This window comes from Herpailurus yagouaroundi, unplaced genomic scaffold (genome assembly GCF_014898765.1).
Source record: "Herpailurus yagouaroundi ecotype Mexico unplaced genomic scaffold, PumYag 186, whole genome shotgun sequence".
Lineage (NCBI taxonomy): Eukaryota > Metazoa > Chordata > Mammalia > Carnivora > Felidae > Herpailurus > Herpailurus yagouaroundi.
In genome coordinates, this window is record NW_024412417.1 from 28,673,024 (window position 1) to 28,699,301 (window position 26,278).

At 39.0% G+C, this 26,278-nt stretch overlaps 1 protein-coding gene across 1 annotated transcript in view; it reads left to right on the forward strand.

Annotated features, from left to right (window-relative positions):
- Window positions 1–14,839: 14,839 nt before the first annotated feature.
- COLEC10 (collectin subfamily member 10) overlaps window positions 14,840–26,278 on the forward strand; it is a 39,513-nt gene continuing 28,074 nt past the window's right edge. The window contains exon 1 of the mRNA XM_040494299.1: window positions 14,840–15,109. Within this exon, the coding sequence (XP_040350233.1) occupies window positions 14,962–15,109 (148 nt within the window). The 5' untranslated portion in view covers window positions 14,840–14,961. The remainder of the gene's footprint in view (window positions 15,110–26,278) is intronic.

Here is a 26,278-nt window from a genome sequence, read left to right on the forward strand (position 1 = left end):
CTCTGCCCCTATGAAACCACATCTGAGTAGTTCTGTCTTGGGTTTACTGACTCGTTTACAGAATGGAAACAACGAGGCCAAAGTCATGTTTGTGCTGCCCGTTTTGGTCAGGTCTCTGTGATGTGCCCAGCACTCCTACAGTGCTCAATTTTCAATGAGGCCAATTAACTTTTCACACATCTAAAATATTCTGAAACCTCCTTACCAGCAAGAAAGACTAATGTATCAGTAAATACTTGGGCTAATGATAAAATAGAGCAAAAGAGAAAATGAACTGCTTTTTAAAAGTGAGTAAATCCTTCCATCCTCCCCCCGCCCCCACCACCAAGTGTTTCACTGAAACACATGTATGTTTCAGAGCTATTGACTTAAGCTCCTTTCCAAGCTGGAGGAGTAGGAGCTGCAAAATTCAGTTTTTTTAAGGTTTATTTATTTTTGAGAGAGAGAGAAAGACAGAGTACGAGTGGGGGAAGGGCAGAGAGGGAGACACAGAGTCCAAAGCAGGCTCCAGGCTCCGAGCTGTCAGCACAGAGCCCCACACGGGCTTGAACTCACGAATCGCAAGATCATGACCTGAGCTGGAGTTGGACGCTTAACTGACTGAGCCACCCAGGTGCCTCAAGATCTGCAAAATTCAAAACATACCTGCATTTACTTGTGGACATTAAGAGTCTATAATAAAATAAAAATTTTCAATTCACCTGTGAGAACTGGAAATAAAAGCATGAAATAAATAACTAAAAGCATGAAATACAAGTAATGTACCCATTATTGGCTCTTCCCAGATAACTGTTTTAGGCAGAACTTGCTTGACAGCAACTGCTTTCCTTTTCAGCGCTGCGGTGACAAAGCCAATCAGAAGCTCTGAACTCGAGTCCCTGCTATTTCCTAACCAGCAGGCTGAAGCAAGTCTTTTGACCTTCCTGAGCCTGAGTTATTATATTTATAAAATCAAGTTTTTATGAGGAAGATGAATATCATGTATCTAATGAAAATGTTATCAGTGTCTTAAAACAGCAACAAAAATACTTTGCTCAGGAAGTCTGGGTCTTTATCACACACAAGTGTGCTTGGCACACAGATGGAGCCAAATATGTGTTCTTTGAATGTTTATCAATGCGTGGATGAATAAATTAATGTACAATAGATGAAAGATTGTGACATTTATCTTCGCTTGAGGAAGGAAAATAAAACCGCAACTCATTTCACTCATATGTAGAATTTAAGAAACAAAACAGATGGGCATATGGGAAGTCGGGTGGAGAGAAGAGAAGGAAACAAACCGCAGGAGACTCTTAATGATAGAGAACAAATTGAGAGTTGATGGAGGGAGGTGGGTGGGAGATGGGCTAGACGGGTGATGTATTAAGGGGGGCACCTGTGATGAGCAGCGGGTGTCATAAGTAAGCGATGAGGCACTGAATTCTACTTCTGAGACCAATATTGCACTGTATGGTAACTAAAACTTAAAAAGAAAAGAAAAGAAAAAAATGCATCTGGTATGGACAAAGGCACAGACATCACCCTCATTTGAGGCAGTGAGCGCATCGTTTAAGTTGTCAGGGTCTCAAATGCGTAACATGCCCTTTGCTTAACACGTCGAAGCAACTTGGCAAACTGGGTGGCAGAGCTCGGAGACTCCCAGGCTCAGCCCGAGTACAGCCTAAATCCAGGGCACGCTTGAATCCCATCTCTGAGCCTCAATTGCCGTGTGATACTAAGCCAGCCACTTAAACGCTCTGTGTCTCAGTTTTCTCTCATGTACAATGGGAAAGGTAACAGTTTTATTTATTATGTATTTTTAATATTTTTACAGCATCAAAAGAGATAGCCAGAGTGCCCAGGACTCAGCAAAATAGGACCTTTGCGGGGTAACTATGTAAGCCCCTGAAGAACTGATAGAAAATATACCAGGATGGCGAAATTGCTGTAATCATCCTCACCCGCAAGGTTATCAAAGTTTCTCATTCGTAGAAGTCATTTGGTTTGGTCGTAGCAAAACATTTCATTCGCTGTGGTTCCACCAACATCCCATAGTCTGGCGAGGGCTCACAAGACACATGCATTTTTTTCCAGTAGGCCAGATGCTAGCCAAGGTGTGGAGAATAGTAGCGACACCAAGCCTGTGCACATACTGATCTGTCATAAAGATGATGGCAATGTCACCTACACTTAACCCTGAGAGCCACGTACAAGTTTGTCTGCCAGGCAAGTGTTTTAAGATGACAATGACAGATCCTTCCGTTTCCCGAGGTATAATTTCATTCGGTTTTTAAGGCTACTACAGCTGACAATTGCTGACTTTAATTTTTTCGAACAAATTTTCTTTTACTTTGTTTATTATTATTTTTTTTTTAGTGAAGTACAGTTGACATATAATGCCACGTCAGCTTCAGGTGTACAAGGTAGGGGTTGGACAATTCTCACCACAATAAATGTAGTTACCATCTGTCACCAGATATTACCACTGGTAATAGTGGTCACCACTATTACCACAATAGTGTCACCACTATTACAATATTATCGACTATATTCCCTTGGCTGTGCTCTTACCTTATAACTGGAAGTTTGTACCTGTTAATCCCCTTTAACAATTTCATCCACCTTCCCACTCGCCTCCCCTCCGGCAACCGCCAGTTTGTTGTCTGTATCTCTGAGTCTATTTCTGTTTGTTTATTCATTTGTTTTGTTTGGTTTGGTGTTTAGATTCCACGTGAGTGAAATCATATGATATCTGTCTTTCTCTGCCTGACTTCTTTACTCAGCATAATACCTTCTAGGTCTGGGTTGTTGCAAACGGCAAGACTTTACTCTTTTTTGTGGCTGAGTAATATTTCACTATACATCTATAATTTATTTAATATATATTTATTCTAAGTGTTTATTTAGTTACTTAAGTATAATTTCTGTACTTTAACTTCTAAATTCTATGCTTAATTTCTATACTTTATTTCCTATAACTCAAGTTCTGTTCGTGGCACTTATTAGTTATACAAATTTATTATGTCGCTTAAAGTCCCTGAACCTCCATTTCCGCCTACTTAACAAGACTATCAGACCACTGCAATATCTGTAGAACAAATTATAAACAGTAAAGCAAGCCAATGTTCTCTCCCATCAGCTGGTGATGTTGTTTTTGTGCCCATTCCATTTTTAGAGGAGAGAAAAAAATAACCATTTTCGCATTTTAATTTAATTGAAAGAAGCGTTGCTGGTGGCAATTCATACTGGGAAAAAGGTATTTTATTTTAGAAATTATGGGGTAAATTTAGGTGAAGGCGCACAGTGAGAAAGCAAAAGTATCTGCAAAATGAAAACAAACCCAAAAAATGATTTTGGAACTTCTTTGGCAGCTCAGGGAAGATAGAAACTGAGGGTATCTGGAACCAACAAGAGAGGAGCGGAGGTAAAATTTCCAAGAAAAATGTGGAGAAGGAAAGCCCGAGAGAAGATAGCAAAGAGGATATTCCTCATATGTTATTGGCTCCAGAACCTTGAAGAACATGCCTGCTACTCACACTTCAGTTGTTTGAGATTCCCTGAAATTGTCAGCTCCCGTAGGACGCTGACCGCATATAACCACCTCCAGCCGGTGACGCGTCAGAGAAATCTAAGGAAAGAATTCACCTACATGTGAGTGAAGCAGGGTGGAACATTGAGATGAATTGCATGTGACAGACAGGGAGCCGCTTAGCAGAGGCACCAGGGGACTGAGAGTGAGGAACAGAACACGACACCAAAAGTGAACAGAGCTCAGAGGTACGGCCCCGATATCCTAACACATTCCCCTGCATACCTATCCTTGCGGCGCCCAGAAACATACACAAAATTATTCCTGGGAGTCCCTAAGTTCTGCCTTCCATTTTCTATGATACAGTCTTGCCTCTGAAATTAACACATTAAAAAAATATTTTTAGGGGGCGCCTGGGTGGCGCAGTCGGTTAAGCGTCCGACTTCAGCCAGGTCACGATCTCGCGGTCCGGGAGTTCGAGCCCCGCGTCGGGCTCTGGGCTGATGGCTCAGAGCCTGGAGCCTGTTTCCGATTCTGTGTCTCCCTCTCTCTCTGCCCCTCCCCCGTTCATGCTCTGTCTCTCTCTGTCCCAAAAATAAATAAAAAACGTTGAAAAAAAAATTAAAAAAAAATATTTTTAGTAACGAAATACTCATTTTTTAAACAAACATGTCCTTCGCTGTTGTATATATTGTGACACATCCTTGTGAGCTTTTGGATCCTTTGAAGGAAAAATAATTACATGCGTAAAAGGCTTCAGTATCTCTGCATGTTATCAACTAGAAACTTCAGAGTCGTTTATGAGAATTTAGGCAACGAAGGATATTCGCTTGATTATTAAGTTTAGATCTTCTCAAAAGTATTTCAGGAAAATATGTTTTGAGAGTTCTATATGATGTAAATGACCAAGATTTGTGATGTGAAGTCTCTAAAACATAAACAGACCGTTAAAAAAAAAAGGAGCATGCCATTTGTTAGTCACATGCTTCCCAGCACAGCTGAAATAAATATTTATCTCCACAGTGCAGGAAATATTTTCCCAGGAATGGCTTATATTCTGCATTTCATCAGTTCAACAAATGCCTGATAGTCTATCTTTAACTCCTCTGTGTTGAGCGTCAAACAGATACAGTAGGTCAACCACATACTCTCTGTCTGTGTGGAAACCCTGCTGCTTTAGGCTTTTTGGAAGCAAGGGGTCGGGGACGAGTGCACAGTAGCAATTACCCTGAAGAATCCTCTTCCCTGACCTCTGTGCACAGTGAAGAGAGAGACAAAGATGCCCTTTAGTCACTCGATCTATATCTGTCTGGTGCCTGTGTCCTGGCTCTCAGGTACCGTGAACCTTTATTTGACCCATCTGCACGAGCAGAGCAGGGATGTGGGTCTCCACATTTGCCACATGGAGAGGCAAGATGTAGAACAAGTAAATAATCTTCCCAGAGGCAAAGTCTGCGATGGAATTGAAAGTTGGGCTCAGGCCTCTTAAATGTCAAGTCATGACGACTGTTTAACATAGTTTCTATTAAACGTATTCAATTTAATCATCTATTTGTCCTCGAGAGCATTAAAGCAATTCTAAAGAGATCATGTATTTGAGCAGACTGCAAATAATAAAATGCCTTGTCAAAAGGAAAAAAAAAAGCGCCATAAAGTATTATTTCGTTTTTGTGCTGCTAAAAGCATCCAAGCATCTCCCGGTTATAAAATGTGAACTTTCCTTCTCTACACAGATTTGACAACTTACCAAACTCTATTGATTCTACCTTTGAAATACCTTGACTATCTTTTCTTCTCACTTTTTATTCTCTCAAGGTCTTATCCACTCCCATGGCTTTAAATATAGTGTATATGGGGATGACGTTCTAATCTGTACCTAATCTGAGATTTCTTCCAGGTCGTCAGATGCATCCCCTTGAATAATACAGAAGGACGTTGAACTAATGTATCCAAAAATGTAATTCAGCATCTTTCCCCCCAAATTTGCTTTTCATATCCCAGTAAATGGCACCATGTCCAACTGTTCAAGTTAAGAACCTGAGAATCCCTCAGACTCTTCCCTCCCCTCCCTTCCATTTCTAAACAGTAAGTCTTGCTACCTCCACTTTTTTTTTTTTTTTAATCCATTTGCTTCTCTATATTCCCATTGGCCCTGCTAAAGTACAGGGCACGCAGAGTCAGGCACTACTGTTTACCTGCTTACTATCCATTCTTGCTTCCAAAGCCCAGGTTTACCCAATTGAAATAAATAGTTGATCTCTTAGCCTCCCTGGCTGCCACAGTAGGACCTAATCCTGGCTAATGAGGTGTAAATTGATTTCACCCCAGAAGCTCTCCAGGAATGTTCTTTAAAAATGTGACTAACTTCGCTGTCTTGTTTTCTTAGTCTTTTGTCTACAACCATTCCCTTCATCCTGCCTAGAATTTAGGTGGAGTGTTTGAACTATAGCAGCCCTTTTGTGACAATGAGGAGAAAAGCCACAAATAAATTACGGAAAAGCCAGAAAGTGGAAGTCATAGTTCCTGGTGACAGCATGGAAATGCTCTGTTAGGATTCTCTGCCTTCAGATTCCTTATTATCAAAACAAACAAACAAACAAACCAAACACGTCTTATTTCACTAAGCCAGTAAGTTACTGTTGCTGGGTTTCTATTACACGAAGCTGATGAAGTCTTATCTCTGACACATCTCTTACATTCTGATTATTAGTTCTAATAGTGACATCCCTTTTCTTAAAATCCTTTATGTGCTCCCACTGGCCTTAGAATATTTTTCAAACTCTTGAGCGGCACATAAGTGCTTTCAGGATCTAGTTTTTATTGATAGCTTGAGCCTCATCTTCCCCACCAAGTTCCAAACTCTAGCCTCAGTGAACTACTTTTACTTCCTACAGACTAGCATATACTAGTCTGTTTATGTGGAATATCTTCCCTTTATTCCTTTTCAAGTCTATTTGTCTAACGCTGACAGGTTCCCAAACCCCACTTAGGAAATATCCCCTAAAGGAAACGTTTCCTGAGCCTCCAAGTCTAAGCTAGGTCCCTCTCCTCTAGGCTTCTATGAAATTGGATACCTGGTATTTATCTCCATCTGAATGGTGGGGAAAAAAAAGGTAATGACAACTACTTTAAACTTCTATGTTTTCTCAACAAGACAATGATAAAATCCTTAAGGAAGAGACTGTCTTGTGGGTGATTGTAGCTACAGATATTGTACCAGTTGTCGAATGAGTAGATGAATTAATGCATTTTCATCACACATTTCTATCTTCCAAACTCAAACTTCCATCATTATGTGCCTGTATAATTATCCATTCTCATTAATCCAATATTATTCAAGAGATTACTATATATAATTAATCACAGAACAAACATAATGAAAATCAAGAATTCGCCCCTAGTTCCATTAGGGCCAGCAGAAGGTATTGATCCCTTAATAGGTAAAAAAGATTGGCGAGCCTGTGCTCTTTACTGTAACTAATTGTTATAATTAACTTTATACTTAGATGTATTTAAGTAATATAATTTAGCTGTGTACGTATAGTCATATTTTTTCTTTTCTCTGGTAATTTTCTATCGATTTCTTTAACTGAAAAAAGACACTCTTTAGGTGTGCCAAACCCACGTACACTGGACTGGAAACAATCTTAGGATCGATGACTTACTGAACATGTAAGGACTGCTTTCCAAAGTAGAGCAAAACCAAGTTTGTCTCATTCATGATTTCCAGGCTTACAAACACTTCTTGAGAATGAAAATGTTCTAAGAGTTTTGATTGCAAATTGAATGTTAAATTTTTTACAGTTTTATGGAGGTACAAATCATATGCCATACAACGGACCCGCTGGAAGTAGAGAGTTGGATTCTTTAGTGTATTTGTGTACTTGCACAACCATCCCTGTGATTCGGTTTTACAACATAGCTATCTGTCGCTTCCAGAAGTTCCATCGTGCCAATATGCGATCAATCCCTGCTTCTACCCCCAGTTCTAGGCAATCACTCATCTACTTTCTATCTGTAAAAGCTTGCTTTTTCTAGAAATGTAATGTAAAAAGAATCATGTCGTACGTAGTCATTTGTTTCTTAATTCTTTCACATAGCATAATTTGGAGAGGAGATGTCATCCATGTTGCTGCATCTGTCAGTCATTTTTCCCTTTTATTATTGAAGAGCATTCCATTGTACACATACGCTACCTGACAGGCAAAATGCATTCACTGCCTGATGGACATGTGTATTGTTTCCAGTGTTTTACTACTATGAATAATACTATTATGAACATTCATGTACAAGTGTTTGTGTGGACATACTTTTTAATTTCTCTTGGTTGGATATCTAAGAGTTGAATTGTTGGGTTATATTTTAAGTTTATACTAACTTCTTAAGAAACTGCCAAACTGCTTTCTAAAGTGACTGTACCACTTTACATCCATACCAACAGTATATCAGAGTTCCAGTTTATTAGCCAACACTTACTCTTGTCACAATCTTTAGTATTGTGACTAGTCTCCTCTGTGTGTAGTGGTATCTCATTGTGATTTAATAAATGATGACATAGGGCATCTTTTCCTACGTATATTAGCTATTCATCTTCTTTGTAGATGTGTCTGTTCAAGTACTTAGGTCATGTTTCTTAGTCATTAGCATTCTTATTATTGAGTTAGATAAAAGTCCTTTATTGGATGTATGATTTGCAAATATTTTCTTCCAGTCTGTGATTTGTCTGTTTTTTTTCCTTAAAGATGTGTGCGTGCATGTGTGTGTGTGTGTGTGTGTGTGTTCGAAGCATAAATATTTTACCTTTTGAATTGGTATGATTTATCAAATTTTTTTTTATGAACCATGGCTTGGGTGCAATATCTAAGAAATTTTTCCCTAACCCAAGGTCACAACGATCTTCTATTATGTTTTCTTCTACCAGTTTTATTCTATACCCAGCCAAAATAGTCATAATTTGGAGGTACAGTTATCATATTTTCAGATGTGCACTATCTCAAAAATGTATATACAGCTACATGCTTTATAAGAAATTACTTATGCTACCATAAAATGAGAAAAGAAACCAACTATTAAACCAGAAAAAAAAAGAGGTGGATACAGGAAAAGGAGCTGTAACAGATTGCTAAACAATGGCAAAGACCCATCCCAATTGAATAGCTCTACCAGAAGCCTAAAGAATATCCAGTCCAGATGCAGCAAAAAGCATGAGTGTTCCAGAATAAGTATTTCTTAGAAAAGCAATGAAAACTAATTGGACATTTTGCATTTTCCACAGAACTGACAAATCTCAAAGAATTAGTAGTTATTGTGGGATTGGTACATTGAAAGCTATGCAAAAGAAAACAACCCAATTATTAAATCTTGTGAAAACAAAATTAGTACAAGAAACAGAATGTAATCATAATGCACCATGTGATTCGGCATGAATAATTGTTATAGCATCCTTATGATATAAATATTGAATATTATATTAAATGATAACATTATTAAATTACCAAGAGAAAGAAAGGAAATGTGTATGGAGGGGGGTGTAGGGCTAAGAATGAAAGAGAAAAAAATCTCCATTTTCCATATTAAGAAGACAATGAGTATCCAAATTGAAACAAATAAAAATCAAGAACATTAGCATAACTTTATTTTAAAATATGGAAGAGATAAAAGAAGAAGCATTACAATTATTAAAATAATTTTCTTACAGAAGTAAGAATCAAGAATGGGATGGGAACAGTAGGAGGTTTCTATTTAATCTCAGAAGCCAGTTAAAACCATTTTTTAAAAATATGCTTTTATAAATATGAAATTTAAAAAGCGAACGATAATAAAATAATTTTATGAGTGTGTTTGTTAGCATGTTGTTTCCTAACTATATGTCATTTTAAAAGCTATTCTACTAATTCCCATTTTTTTACAAACTGCATTCAATTGAATTAACTCACAAGAGAGAACCTGAGTCCAATAAGATGCTTATGTGAATGGACACATACAAAACCAAGTCCAAAATGGAAGTATAGCAATTTGTCAGGAGATTCCTTCAGGAGAGGAGTGTGTCATTTTGTTGCCATCCTGAAGATAGCCTGAGTTCTGCCTAGGATGTGCTGGTTTCATACGTATTTCATCTCCCTCCAGATATCACATAAGCTGGATGCATGACAACTAAATGCACAAGAATAGATGTTGCTCGGTCTCTGTCAGGCACTGAGTAAACGTTTTGATGTGTCATTCCTTCCAGTAACTGTATATGAATATCATAAGAATGGTGTATTAATTCCCTAGGGCTCCTGTAACAAATCACCACAAATGTGATGGCTTAAAACAAGAAAATTTGAGGGGGCACCTGGGTGGCTCAGTCAGTTGAGCATCCAACTCTTTATTTCAGCTCAGGTCATGACCTCACAGTTCATGGGTTCGAGCCCAACACCAGGCTGTGTGCTGACAGTGTGTGTGGAGCCTGCGTGGGATTCTATGTCTCCCTCTCTCTCTCTCTGCTCCTCCCCCACTCATGCTCTCTCTCTCTCCCCCCCCAAATAATTAAACATTAAAAAAATTATTAAAAAGAAGAAAAATTTATGAACTCACAGTTCTGAAGGCCTGAAGTGAATCAAGGCATCAGCAGAGCTGCATGCCTTCTGAAGGTTCAAGAGGACCCTTCCTTGTCTCTTCTAGTTTCTGGTGGCTCCCAGTGTTCCTCACCTGCATAATTTCAGCCTCTCCAGACTCTGTCTTCACATGACCTTCTCCTTTTGTCCCTATGTCCCTCCTGTGGGTGTTTCCTAAGGACACTTGTCACCATCACCCAGATAATACAAGATTATTCCCTCTTGAGAGCCTTAGCTTAATTACATCTGCAAAGACACTTTTGCCAACTAAGATCACATTTACAAGTTCTAGGGATTAAGTTGTGGGCATATATTTCATGGGCTCACCATTCAACCCCATGAAAAATGGGTCAAAGAATAAGAATGGGGAAATATCACATATCATTCGCTTTAGTGGAATGTTTTATTCAGACAAGCACAAAACCAAGACTGAAATTTCAATGCCTTGGGAAGAGGAAGACAAAAACATTCAGGAAAATGTGGAATTACAGAGCCAGTTTCATAAGCCAGTCACTAAGTCCTGTCTTTTTAGAGTTACCATTAACTTCTTCCAATTTTATACCTGCTGAAAACTTGATAGGTTTTATTGTCTATTTCCAAACCATGTTTTTCTAAAAAGAAAACAATTGAATTGTTTTACATCTCAGTAGAAATTCTTTGGGGCATTAGGTATCTGTCTGGGCATTAGGTATATTATTCTCACACTAAAATGAATACACTTAACATAATTTGACCACTTCTTTTCATTTATCCAATCACCTGACCTATTCTATTTTATTTATTTTTTAAAGGTTATTTATTTATTTATTTGTTTGTTTATTTATTTTGAGAAAGAAAGAGCAGGGGAAGGGCAGAGGGAGAGAGAGAGAATCTTAAGCAGACTCCATGCTGCTCATGCCCCTTGCCTCAGGAGTAATATCTAGAAAGACCTGCGATGGCTGATGTCAGAGAAATTACTGCCTGTGCTCTCTCGTAGGATTTTTATGGTTTCAAGTCTCACATGCATGTCTTTAATCCATTTTGTGTCTATTTCTGTGTATGCTGTAAGAAAGTGGTCCAGTTTCACTCTTTTGCATGTAGCTGAGTAAGAACTCATGAAATTGTGTCCCTCTGTTTTTCCTGCAAGTTCCCCATGCCTGGGGTGCCTGGGGTGGGATCTGGTCCTCCCCCCTCTTCACACCTGTGGTGTTCCTCCCTCTCACAGATAGTACTGGGGTTCTGTTTGGCTTCTGACCATGTCTCTGCCCTTCCCACCCTCTTCAATGTTGCCTCTTCTCTACATCTAGCTGAGGAGAGTCTGTTCTACCAGTCTTTGGGTCATTTTCTGGGTTATGTAAACTGAGTGTATCTAGATGTATCTGTGGGATGAGTGAGTTTACTCTGCCATCTTCTCTGAAAGTCTCTATGAATTGTTGAACTAAAAAAAAGGAGCGGGGGGGAGGGAGAGGTTGGAAAAAATAGGCATAGGCTATCTCAAGGAAAAGTACTAAGAACTATTATTTGCTTCAAACTGCTACCAGTGGATTTCTACATATAAATGTAATGAATGTATTTCACTGTTTGCCAGGAAATGCTTGAAAAAAAAATGAAATAGATTTAGAATAGTCTAGGGGCGCCTGGGTGGTGCAGTCGGTTGGGCGTCTGACTTCAGCCAGGTCACGATCTCGCGGTCCGGGAGTTCCAGCCCCGCGTCGGGCTCTGGGCTGATGGCTCAGAGCCTGGAGCCTGTTTCCGAGTCTGTGTCTCCCTCTCTCTCTGCCCCTCCCCCGTTCATGCTCTGTCTCTCTCTGTCCCAAAAATAAATAAACGTTGAAAAAAAAAAAAAAAAAAAAGAATAGTCTAAACAACTTAAATAACACCTATTCTCAGAGTATCTTAGAATGAAGAAAGTACATTATATATCAAGTCTAAACTCACTTTATATGCCTTATAGCAATTGAAATTGAGTGTTTTGCTCTGTCATTTGTCTGGTTATGATAGATGTGGAATTTGAGGTTGCTCACACCATTCTATGGATTCCCACTATTATCCCATCACTGTTAATATGGCAAATGAAACCATTTTGACATTTTAAGAATACGTGAAAATTAATGCATCTTCAAAGCTTAAGCTTATTCACCTTTATGGAAGACAAGTAGCATTTTAAAAAGCAGGAATTGGGGAAGTGATTTGTATTAGACTTATTTTGGTCCCTTTTTCATTTTTTTTTTCATTGTTTTAAATGTTTATTTATTTTTGAGAGATACAGAGAGAAACAGAGCGCTAGCAGGGTAGGGGTAGAGAGAGAGGGAGACACAGAATCCGAAGCAGGCTCCAGGATCTGAGCTGTCAGCACAGAACCTGACATGGGGCTCCAACTCACGAACTGTGAGATCATGACCTGAGCCGAAGTTGGACGCTCAGCCAACTGAGCCACCCCCGCACTCCTTTTTTGGTCCCTTTTTCAATTGGTGACTATTAATCAGAGTTCTCCAAGGAAACAGAACCATCAAGATATGTCTGTATCGATATCCATATTCTGTATACATCAATATTATCTCTAAATTGAGAGATGGAAGGATTTGTTATAAGACATTGGCTCACATGATTATGGAGGCTGAGAAGTCCCATGATCTGCCATCTGCTAGCTGGAGGCCTGAGAAAGGTGGTGGCATAGTTTCAGTCCAAGCCCAAAAGCCTGAGAATCAGGGAAGTAATGGTGTTAAGTTCAGTCTAGGTGCAAAGGCCCAAGACCCAGGGAGATGATGCTGTGAGCTCCAATCCAAGTGCAGGAAAAGACCGAAATCTCAGTTTCAGCAATGAGGCAGAGAGGGAATTCTTCCTTCCTCTACCTTTTTGTTCTAGTAAAACCCTCAGTGATGTGGATGAGGCCTACCTGGATTGGGGAGGGAAATTGCTTGACACAGTCTACAGATTCCACTGCTAACCTCCTCTGGAAACAGTGACACATGCAGCCCAGAAACAATGTTTAGCCCAATACTTGGGCACTCTATGATGCAGTCAAGTTGATACGTAAAATTAACCTTCACAGTGATGTTAAACAGAATGCTTATCTTTTTGAACCTCAAGTACTTTGTCTGCAAAATGGGCATGCCACAGGGCTATCTTAAGGCTTAAAAAAGATACACTTAAGAGATCAACCCTATTTTGCACATAATGACTATTCGATTAATGCCAGTTCCCTTTCCTCCCTCTCTTCGTATTGCTAATAAAAAGGTCCAGTTATGTCATATGATAAACCTTTTGTTAGGGGTTGAATTGTGTCTTCCCAGACCCAAAAAAAAAAAAAAAAAAAATTCATATGTTGAAGTCCTAAATCCTAGTACCTTATAACATAACCATATTCAGAGATAGGATTATAAGAGGTATTCAAGTTAAAATGAGATCATTGGGGGGCAGCCCTCATCCACTAAGAATGGGTAGGCTTATTAGAAGGGAAACATTTTGACATCAAGAAACACACAGGGAGAAAGCTGTGAGAAGACTGGAGTTGTACTGTCCCAAGCCAAGCAAATACCAGAAACTAGGAGAGGGGCTTGGAGTAGATCCTTTTCTGGTGTCTTCAGAGCAAGCATGGCTTTGTCAACACCTTGGTCTTAGACTTCCAGCCTCCAGAACTATGAAAAAGTGAATTTTTGTTTGCTTAAGCCACTCGGCTTGCAGCACTTTGTTAACAGCAGCCCTAAAAAACGAATACGCCTGTATTTCTTCCATTGAGCATTACTTGTAATGACATCTCTTAGAAATAATTCTTCATTAGCCCTTATCAGGATAAGGTCCTGATTTTTAAGCAACAATAATAGGGGCACTTGGTTGACTCAGTCGGTTAAGTGTCTGCCTCGATTTCAGCTCAGGTTATGATCTCGCGGTTCATTAGTTCGAGCCCTACATTGAGCTCGGCGCTGACAGCATGGAGCTTGGGATTTTCTCTCTTTTCCCCCCGCTCTCTCTCAAAATAAATGAATAAACTTAAAAAAAAGAAATATAATAATATAGAATCCCCCCCCATTTTAGCAAAAACTTACTACAAACGTCATTTTAATAATGTTGTCAAATTGTCATGTCATACTCTCTCATATGTTTGTTATTTACTATGATTTGCCAGCCACAATGTATTGTTAGGCAATTGATGTCCCTTCCTCTTTTTGCCACATTTTCTCAAATAAAATATTGTCCACATTTCAGAACATTTTCTTAAAATAGTGTAACAGAAAGGCAATAACTGGACCAAAGGCTATAAACATTTTTAATATTCTTGGTACTTATTGCCAAATTGCTTCGTAGAAAAGCTGCTGTTCATTCCTTGGGGGTTTAATCCCAAGACAACTCTTTGTAATGAGAGAAGGAAATAAGGTCATGAAGAACACTGGGAGCCCTAGCTTTCAGCTGCCGCCAACAGGTAATGAATATTTCCTTAAGAAAAAGCTCAAAGCCCTGCATAGTGCTTCCATGTCATGCAGGTAATTCAAGCAGTCTCTGACACCATCTTTCTGGAACCCAACATATAAATGCAACATAGGATATTAAGTTGTCTGCTCACGTACTGAGCAGAAGGCATCTCTATCCTCTCTGCTCTCTAGGTTGTTTCTACTGACCTGCACACTTGAGTGTTTAGCTCAGAGATAATTTTCAGTAAACTGTTGTCACTTGAAAATAAACAGTCTGGATAATGTATGGTCCATTTGGAGCACTGAGAAAATAAACAACCTAGGATATGCTTTCTTCTTGTCTTTGTAGCCCTTTTTGGAATGTGTGCTCCAGATACACTACCTTCTTCCCCAACGCAGAAGTTTTATTTAAAATAAAGCTGCTTGTTTGGCACTTCTGGGCAATCATTTTTGAAGAACCACAGCCATGAGTGGCTTTGGAGCCCTACTTGGAAGAAACCAGTTCATCCTTCTGGTGCTTTTTCTGTTGCAAATTCAGAGTCTGGGTCTGGACATGGAGAGTCGTCCTACCACTGAAGTCTGTGCCACACACACTATAGCACCAGGACCCAAAGGTGAGGAAAGAACAACAAAATGTTCATATATAATAAGCGAACTCTCTTTTCTCCTCCCTCAACCCTACTGGAGCTCTCAATGACTTTCTCTTCTCCCTCTTCCTCCTTCTTTCCTTCTATTTTGCAAAACCTGTTATTTATTTTAAAACCTCCCTTCATGTTAGGCAGGAGAATGTGGGGAGGGGGCAGGACGCGCCCAAGGCAGGAGAAAATTCCCTCCTCTGTGCTGCTCCAGGGGAAGATACACAAGCCACAGCTTTGGTCTTTCAGGGAGACTTTCCTGAAGATCATCTCTGCTCTTGGGCTGCTCTATTCCAATGCCTTTCTCGGTACTTACTGATTTTGGTAAAGCTACCAGGCAAAAGCTCAGTAAAGAGAAAATTAAATCTTTCATATACCTCATAAATTCGTGGGGCTCTGGTTTCCAAAGAGGAGGACAATTTTTGTTGAGGATTGCAGGTAGTATATAAATGAACATTTCTTCGTTGAAAGTGGAGTCTTCGGGGCCAAGTGCCTTCAGTGGAAGGAGGATAGACTATTGCAAAATTTTTTCCAGTAGAGCCAAGGTCTAAATGTGCTTCAAGCAACTGGTTGATAAAAAATGCTGCTGTTTTCCTGGGTTCAGTTCTGACCCTTTTGTTCTGAAAGTGGTCACTGCAGTGTAGATCGGTGCCCTTATTAGTAATTCCTGCTATGTTTCTCCAGGCTATAGGGTGGAAGAATCACAGCTGCTTAAAATTTTAAGCAGAAAAAAAGGGTCTTTCAGAAAAAGCAGAAATACATCGCCCTATGCTTGTCTGTTATTTAAATGTGTATTGCTTAAAGTGCATTTTTCGTAATCAGTGAATTAATTTCCTCCTAAGATTGCAATCCAAGCTTTAACCTTTGATACCATAAAATAAATGCAGGGAAGAACAATGAGACCTTGGGGCTTCCAAATAATTTCTTGGGTGAATAAATGAATAATGTGAGGGCAAATGTTCAGAAAAGAAAGTTTTGATTAGAAATAAAAGTATTTACTTAGAACCATTAGTGGCCTTTCCATCAAGAGTATAAGAAACTTTGTGCCATTCCTGGGCTCTCATGGAAAATGCTGAAAATTAAGTTTTCTTTGTTCCTGCAAATGGGAGGGTCCATTTGAGAATAGCACTGTTGAACAATTTTCCTTGCAGAGAAACTACAATGTTCAAGCTATAAGAAGAATGGGCAAAGCTCTGCGAAAATAATATCCAAAATATAATGGATTCCTATTCAACAATTCTATTTATTCCAATCAGCCAACATATATTGAGTACCTATCAAGTTCCAAGCATTGTTTTAGGCATAATAGATGCATTCAATAACATACATCAGTGTCATGAACAGTAGAGAAAAAATTTAGGAGGGAAGGAGGGCAGTTAATATTTATTGCGTAGCAGCAGCCTATTTGCCATGGTCTTCTTACCTTCTTTTCTTAATGCAAAATTTCCCCCTTCCTCCTAGAAACCTTGCTAAGATTTCAAACGATGTAAATCTCCTTCACTCTCCTCCTGAGCCTTGTAGAAATTATGAGATGATTACAAGCAAAAATATGACAGAATGAAGAAGTACGTCTTCCTGGGTGGAGATACTTGGAAAGGAGCCCTCTAGAACCCTGGGTTCCAGAACTAAGTCTATTAGGGACCTGGTATGATGTCTTCTTCTTTTCCTAGAGCCTGGGGACTTTGCATTAAAATGAATTTTAAGTCCCTTCTTATAAAAGAGATTCCCCAATTCTGGAACGTACTGAATACCTACGACATCTCAGGCCTCATGTTAGATACTAAAGGTTTCAAATGAAAGCACTTGTCCTAAAACGTGTCTGCATTTCAAGCTATCAAATTGCAAACTCTTGGACTCAGGGCTCAATTAATTCATTTTCTCTTTGCAAGTTGCCTGTATGCACGCACATGGAGCAACTTATACATGTTCATCCCTGCCTTTCTGCCACTCGAGGCACTGTGCTGGATGCTGTGCTTACAGGGAAAAACAGGACTTAGTTTTTGTCTTCTCTCAAGATGTAAACTGCCATCTACCCTACCTCATTCCTTCCTGAAAGTGAGCATAGCTCCTCCCCTCCCAACAAGGCAGATTTGCATATTTATTTCCACAAAAAAAGGAAGGAAGGAAGGAAGAAAAAAAGAAAGATAAAGAAACAAGCTTGACGGATAAAGAAACATTTTAAAGGACTGAACTATTGCTTCTTTTCAATATATTTTCCTACGAGCAAGCTGGTCTATATTTTTCTTCAAGGCTAATCACGTCAATACCATAGTTACTAGTATCGCACGCAGAAACTTCTCTAGATACCCTGAGAAACATTAAAAGGAGTTTTCCCTAAATTCATTTGGGAGACTGGGAGCTAAATACATCATTTAGAGTTGTACGTGGAAAACCAGTAATGCTAATGTGTCATATATTATGTTTTCCAACATACACTGATCATTTTTTACTGCATTATTTCCTGAGCATGACTTGGTGGTAAGAAAGACATTGAATTGAATCTGATCTTCGGTATGTTATTACACCTATTGAGTTTTAGTTTCTTTATTTGCAAAGTGAGCTTCATCAGAGAACTGTTTGAAGAATAATATAAGGTAAACAATGTAAACTTTAAGCCATGTAGACATCATAAATAGATAATTAAATTCTACTTATCTTTCCTTCCTCTCCCTGTTTATCTAAGTCTGTTGAGTAACAATTTTGGGTATAAGCATTGTTCCAATTATCAAAACTTCTTTGTTGAAAGTCGTCTTTTCTTTCTGTGCCTTAAGTTTACTATCGTATGCTGTTCGGCCAGAAAATGTTCTTTCCCACCTACGTTGTTTCTTTAAACAATTCGTGTAAAATTCTGACCTCTAGTGGTTTTAATTGAAAACAGCAGGGGTGATAAATTTTAACAAGAAATGTTAAAAAGAAATGTTAAAAAGAAATGTAAAACAATAAATATTTGAGTGATGATTCACAATTTCCAAAGTATTTTCAAGTAGATTATCTTGTTTAATTCTCACAATTTCCCTAAGTGGTAGCAATTACTTTAAACTTAAAGATAAGGAAACAATCTCAATGAGGCCAAGAGGAACTCTCAAACTCTTTCACATACTTACAGAACAGATATGCAATTTGAACTTTAGCCCTGGGCGTCTGGCTCTGGGTCCAGTGCCATTCCATGACATCTGCTGGTTTCTGTTCATTTCTTTAACATTTATTTATCTTTGAGACCGAGAGAGACAGAGCATGAACGGGGGAGGGTCAGAGAGAGGGAGACACAGAATCTGAAACAGGCTCCAGGCTCTGAACTGTCAGCACAGAGCCCCACGTGGGGCTCAAACTCATGGACCACGAGATCATGACCTGAGCCGAAGTTGGACGCCCAACCGACTGAGCCACCCAGGCGCCCCCACTGGTTTCTATTAGAATCAGGTTTGGAAGTATATTCCACTGACCCTTGCTGGTAAGAAATGGATGCAAGAATGCCTAAGAACACAGTGTTCATGCAACATCACAGCTCAACATTGTACCAGTATATGCTGAAAATAATGATTGCCTCCGCTTTGATAATCAACTCCATTACCTTATTAGTTCGCTTGGAAATTAAAGGTATTTTGCCTAACAGCTTATGTTGGCTTCCATTAGTTTTCTTTTCTTTCGGAGATTTTTGCTTTTCAAGGACTTTTGTGTGTGTGGCCTAAAAGTTCCTTTGTGATCCATCTGGCTTCTCCCTACTTGTACCACATGAAACTGCTTCTTCACCTGTAGTCTGCTTCAGGCGCTGTTGCTTTGTCTCTCATTCTTAATCCAGAACCTTTGTACTCAGTGCTCCCCTCTGTCTGGCCCAACCTTACCCCAGTCCAGATTTTCCCAAAGATAGTTCCTTCTCCTCATTCAGGTTTTAGCTCAAATGCCATTTTCACAGGAGGCCCTACCTGATACCCTTCATTTTCTGGTCCTGGTAATTGGCACAAACTTGAGTTGTTTCCAGGAATCTTCTCAGTCTCTAGTGCAAACAAGCCTTCTTGTGACTTCCCCAGACGGATGGCCAACTATGCCCAGAAATGTCGGGATCACCTTCACAGCCAAATTGGAAGTCTCACTACCTGTAATGTAACTATCAGAGGTAATTTGGTTTCATCCCAAATGACAAATTTTACATTCGTTAAAGCTGAAGCCCAGAGAGGTAGAATAACTTGGTCTAGGTCACACAGTGGTTAATTGGTGGCAGGGCTAGAACTGGAACTCACATTCCATTTGTCAGGCCAGTCATTGTTCCATTCTACCATGTTATATCATCATCCTCACGTTTTGTCATTCTCATTAAGCATGAAATGATCCTTCCCTTAGTTTTATAAATTAACATTAGAAAAGGAGTTCTGTGAGGTCAATGTATAAACATGGTACAGAATTGTTTTAGCTCAGTCACCTTGATATAAATTAAGTTGCTAATTTCTTTCTGGTGACTTTATCAGAGAGGTTAAGCAAGTAGGTATTTTCCCAAGACCTTTATATTAACGGCATTAATTCACTAGATTCTTTCATTGAGAGTTTTAATATGCATTCTACGCCTGAAGACAAACCAAAATTTTAAATGGTTTGGCCAGGTTGTTCTGAACGATTTTTCCTCTCCTTTTCCTTTTGGATAGATACCAAGAAAGTACTTCAAGGTTAAACCAGAAAAAGAAGAGTAAAACTCCAGTCAATCAAAGTGTGGGCAAAGACGAGTCAGGAGGCCCTGAATGATAATGATTTAAAAAAATTAGCTTGTTTCGTTTTAATCAGGATGTGTCCTTTACTCATGCCCCCTCTTTCCCCAACTCTCTTGCACAGTAACTTGACCACCTATTTGTCACTGCTAGGGCCACAGTAGTAGGCACCTGCATGTTGGTAAAGATCATGGACTTTGAATTTGAGCTCCACTACTTACCTGTTCACGGGAACTTCAAGCCTCAGGGCCTTCATTTTTAAAATGGAGATGATGACATTGTCCATGTCAAATACTTCATTTGAAAATTAAAACATGTTCGGCATATAGCTTAGCCATCCTCATTTTTGCCATTAGCTTCCACTTTCGATTACCAGCCACCATAAGCTGCTTCTTTCCCCCATCCTGACAAAAGGCTCACAGACTGTAAAGTTGGCTCTATGAATAGAAACCTACCCAGGAAATGCCACTATCTTCTGCAGGTTGCTGCAATTTCCTGCCTAGTGTAGCCCCAAGGCAAAGTCCACTTTTGTTCATCAGTAGCTCACAAACTTGAGACCACCCTTACCTAACTTCACTAATGTTGCCTTCTTTCCGCAGTTGGCAGTTCTCCAACTGAGCCTGGTAATCTTTATCAATTAAATAGGAATAACAATAGTGTAAATACCCCTATGGATGGAATGGGATTAAATGAGTTAAAACCCACAAAACCAAAAGTCAGTTTTCTTTCCAGTAAGAAAAGATGGGATAATAATAGTGTGAGTACTTCATAGGTTAGTGGTGAGGAGAAATGAGTTAAGCCACACAAAGCACTTAGCACTGTCTCTCACATATTGCCAAGGACTCTTTAAATATTAGAAAACTGTGGATTAGCAAAACTCAAGACAAAACAGGAATGTGTTTCTTGTGTTGGGGGTCTTTTTTTCTTCCTTTAAAGAATATTTTCCCGTGACCCAGGCCGGCAGGTTTGTTCTCCTTGGATCTTGACCATATACGTAGGCCAGATACAAACTTAAGTCTCTCACTCTTTTTTTATGTTTATGAGATATACTTATGTTAGAAATGGTGTGTTTTGGCCTTTTCACATATTTTCAGGATATTCCAACCTATAACCAGTCTGGCTGGTTTTTGCACCACATACTTGATCTGCAATATTCTATACTTTCACAAAATTCGTTTGTAGCGTTCTCTGCTACAAATATGTGCAGTGAAAATATGACAGTCAAAGGCTCAAGTGAAGTAGCAGCTAAATAATGTAATTGTTTGCAAATCATTTACTATAATCATTCTTGATTTGAAAACTCTAGAACCATCGTTTCACGTCTCTTGTGGCCACTTGAAAATACTGGTATCTGTTAAATAAAGTATATGAATACGAGTCTTTAGAATTCACAAAGGTTTATCAATTATTTTTCATTGGCTGTAGTGACATACTACAGGAATCATTATTCCTATTTAAAGAGAAGAAACTAAAGCACACTACTCTTGCCTGTGACCCTTCTGAGGGTCATTTATTTGCTATCACCCAGGGGCGACTGTATGTGCAGGCACTGCAGTCTTGAGTACAGCCAAAAATAGTTTAAATGATGTTGCTCTGCCTGGCTTGAGATGAACAAAAATCTAGAAAAGGATTTTGACAGGCAGCACCAAAGTTCCCCACCCCACCCACTCCTCAGACCACATGCTCTGTGACCAAACAGACCCTTATGTCCAATGGGAGATGGACAATATGCTCTAGTAAGTAAGCAAGTAAGACAATATGCTCTAGACCAAAGCGAAAGTCCCCAAAGAGATGGAGGGACTTTGACATATTACAAAGGAAGTTCTCTGGAATGCATTTATCAGTGTTACCCTAGCACTTGAAGAATAAGGCTGGGCCAGTGATCTTAGGGCAAAGTCAGTACTAGTCCACAGACACAAACCAAATACACTGAAATAATACTCACATAGAGTGTGCAAAAGCAAGGGAGATGACCTACTTTCCTGGGTTAGAGGACCATTAAGATAACATTTTATTTTTCAAATTAGAATGGACTCAACATTTTGATTAATCTCTCTCTCTCTCTCTCTCTCTCTCTCTCTCTCTCTCCCTATCTCAACTGTCTCTATATTTTGTCTCCTCATGATCAAAGGAGGAAATATCATGTTAGTATGTTTTGAAGGTGACCCAATCATGCCAATGTGGAACTTTCTCCTGCTCCCTCTTCCTGATTCTCTAACATTTTAACTCTGCACAGATGAGTGTATGCAAAATTAAAATGTTCAGCATTCATTGATGCCAGGGTGTTTCTGCACCTGCCTATAAGGCTTTTCTATTGAGAACTGAATCTCCCAAATGCATCACTCTTACTCCCTGTTCTCCTGTATTCCTTCCTATCTTACTTTTTGGATTTAGAAACATGTCAAAAATGCATCACTAATGCAACAAAGTTATTGACTTAATTTTCTGGTCAGTGGCAACTTACTCTTGGAACAGGGGTGTCCACTGGAGGAGAAAGTAAGTGTTATTCCATCTCCTTTTATTAAAATCAATCTTTTCAACGTTTATTTATTTTTGGGACAGAGAGAGACAGAGCATGAACGGGGGAGGGCAGAGAGAGAGGGAGACACAGAATCGGAAACAGGCTCCAGGCTCTGAGCCATCAGCCCAGAGCCTGACGCGGGGCTCGAACTCACAGACCGCGAGATCGTGACCTGGCTGAGGTCGGACGCTTAACCGACTGCGCTACCCAGGCGCCCCTAAAATCAATCTTTTAATAAAGTAGAGCACAGAATGTTTTCCCTATTCCAGCTCCAATGGCTTCATTGTAAATGGAAGCTCATTACATTTTGTTAACCTAATTTTCATTATACCTTGGGTTTTCTTTCTTCTTTTTTTTTCTTTTTTCAGTTTTCATGCTATTTTGTAGAAGTTGTAAGATTGTATCAGGTCTGACCAGCCAAATGATAGTTTAAACCAGAAGAGCCATTGGAAGTCTGAGTAGGAGAATGAAGCAACTTAGATTTTTTTTTCAGGTAGATGAATCTCTTGGCAAGGATGAAGATAGACTGAAACACTGAAGGATGTGAGAAGCTCCCAGTGGGATATGAACTAAAAGCAAGAGATTAATGAGGGCTGTTGGGATAAGAAGAGAGGGGGAGATTAAAGAGAGATTTCAGAAGCAAAACTGGCAGGTTATAATGAGTTCTAAACAGTTTGGGCTGCCTCTGGACATTCAGATGGAAAAGTCCAGCAGGCAGTTGAAAATAGATATCGCAAACATTTTTTAGGCATTTCTTCTCTACAAAAACAAGTCACACTATTTGTCTTGACTCACGGTTTTTGTGACTTGTCTCATTTAGGGGAATCATCAGGGAGGAGGACACCGCCATTCTCACAGATAGGTGGGATGCCCATGGATTGGGATGCCGGGATATAATCGCACAGTTATTACTTACAATGCTATCTTTTTCTTCAAATTAGTTTCTGCCCCACTTTGTACTGAAAAGAATTTTAGACAGAATGTTGTATGTTACATCTACAGAGTGTTGTGAACGTTTCAATGCCAGTGGCATAAATCTATGGAAGCAAAAATACACTTCAGCCAGGGAGTTGCAAATCTGCACAGCCAAGGAATGGGCTAAAAGAGGCACTGCTTGCCCTTGGCCTCTTCTTTGCATCCCTCTAATTTCTACTGGCTAGAAATTCTAGGTGGCTATTGGATGATACTGTTATAAATTTCTCCAGTGCTCACCTCATTCCAGGCGCCGTTTGACCCTTCATGTGAATTATCACATTACTCCCCTCAACAACACTGTGAGGGAGATATTTCACTACTCTGATTTATAAACAACTTAGACCTGTACAATTTAAGTGGGTTGCCAGTGGGCCAGTGATGGATCCAGGACTTGAACTGAGCCCTTAGATCCCAGATCTTCCACTCCTAACTACCGCACTGCATTGCAAAAGCACTCGCCACTTAGTCCTGGATGGATGGGATTTCTCCTTGCATTTGTTTCTACTGACATGGCTGTGAATGAATTTTAATAGTGAATGATATGTGCAGGCAGAAGAAACCTGCCCAACAAACCTTGATATTGTATTTTTCATTAAGTACAATGTTAGTTGTTGTTGGGTTTTTTTCTTCCTGTTACTCAGACATGCAGTGACTACAAAAGACTTGTAGGTTCCAAGTAGAAATTCTTTTTAAACCAAGTAAAGCTGAAAACAAGAGGAGGTGCTTTATAATCCAAGTAGGAAATATTGCAGGATATTTGAAATCTTCACTTTTCTTTGCCAGGTCATACAGGAATGAGCTGAAGGAGGAATAAAGTTTTTTGGTCTCTGAAACTGATGGGTCAACAATAAAAGAACTGGTTGATATCATGGTCATGCACGTCAACAACCTGGGTGGGATCACAGGAAGCCCCCAGTAAACACAGTTGTTATCATTACTGACATTGATATTGTTATTAGATAACTTAATTATATGTCCTTATATATGTTATTTCCTTGCATTACTTAGCATATTAATATAGAACAAGCACTTCTTTTCTGTTTCCTTATTTGACACATTATCTTGTCATCTGAGGAGAGAGCAGTAGAGTTTAATAAAAGCCAAATCTCCTTACTCCCATATCACTGATCTTTTCAAAATCGCACCCTGTTAGGTGCCAACAACACACATGACAATTTCCCTTTCGTAATACTCATGACATTTAGAAGACCTTGTTTGGTGCCTCCTTCCAACCAAACTTTTAGGCTTAGATCATGTCTAGTCTGAGACCGTGCCGTATGCCTAGGACTCAACACAGGACTTAGTAGTTGGTAGAGACTCCATAAATATTTGTTCAAGAATGAGTGAGCAAATTGTGAAGTTTTGAGCAGCTCTTGAGAGCAAAGTGTAAAATATCTGCCCTCATCACAAGGAACTTACACTCCAATTAAGGAGTTGACATTAACACAAAAAGTTAAATAACAGTGCATTTTAAAATAATACTCCAAGGCAGCAATTATAGAGTAGTAACAGGGAAGCAGATGGTGAATTACCAAGGAAATAATTCTATCAATAAATTCAGAGAATTTAGAATGTGAGACAGACTGATGGGTAAAATTTACAAAGGGAGAGAAGGGCCATAGTTTCTTTATATTATTAATGATTTATTTTTTAAATTGAAAGAGTATTTTATGCTTGTTAAACATATAGCATGTATAAATATATGCAGAATAAAGATGCGTAAAGAAAAAACTAATGATTTCACATTTCACTGTCACTCTTCCTTTTCCAGACCCACTTCTCCCATGTAATCATCATGAAGAGCTTGGTATTGGCACTTTTCTCTATATTTTTTCTGTTTATTATTCTTTCTTCTAAGTAAGATCATATGCATGTGACTCTCCAAGAGACATTCTTTATATACTATAACATGGAGCTCGTACTTTCTCCAGAGGTCTCGCTCTAACTCATTATTTTTAGTAACTGCACAGTATTTCTCCTTGTATTTTCATCAGTTCCATGATGACAAACTTTCAGATGGTTTATGGTTTTTGTTTTTGCCACAGCAAACAAGTGTTTTCATATACATAAATACACACACACACACACACACGTTCTTACAAGTAGTTTTTAGTTCTTACAGTTATTCCCATGAAATAGGTTCCCTAAGGTAAAATAGATGGTTTGGATTCTTTATTTTAATCCTTATTGACAGACTAGCTTCCAGAAATGGTGTAGCAATTGATGTTGCCAGAAGCAATGACTGAGTGCTCTCTGCATCTGTGGCATCGTTTGATGCTACTAGTCTTTTTAGATTATTACTAAATCTAAAGGCAAAGTACCATAAAGACATTTCCATATGTACTATTGTTCTGACTAATAGTGCGGGCACTTTTCATCTACCATTTATTACTTATATTTTTAGATCATCTTTTTATTTCACTTATTATCTTTTTGCAAAGGCTTTTTGCATGTTAAGAATATCAATCATTTTCTGTATCTTAGTGCTTGATTTTTTCCCTTGTCTGTCATATATTTGTTTATAAACTGTATATATTTACGAGGCATCTTTTATCATATAAAAACTTTTAATTTCTCATATGGTCATATATGTTTTTCTTTTCTTTTATGACGTCTGTGTTTTTTTCCTCTGAAGAGACGAACTTCAAACAGAGAGAAAAGTGTGTGGCACTCAATGGAGGCATGAATTGAAAGACATTTTAATAAAAAAAAATGAATAACCAAGTTGAACAGGAATAGAAGGTTATGCAACTCAGTGACAGAAAATAACACCAGAAATTTCCACCGATGCCAGTCTGTGAAAGTCCAAATGCTAGACTAACTAGTTTGGGCTTGGCCTATAAACACAGAGGAACTGCTGAAATGTTTTGAATGGGGCAGTTTTATAATGAAAATGCTATTTTATAAAGATTAGTCTGCAAGATGGTTTGAAAAAGTGAAGTTCAGATCTAAGGA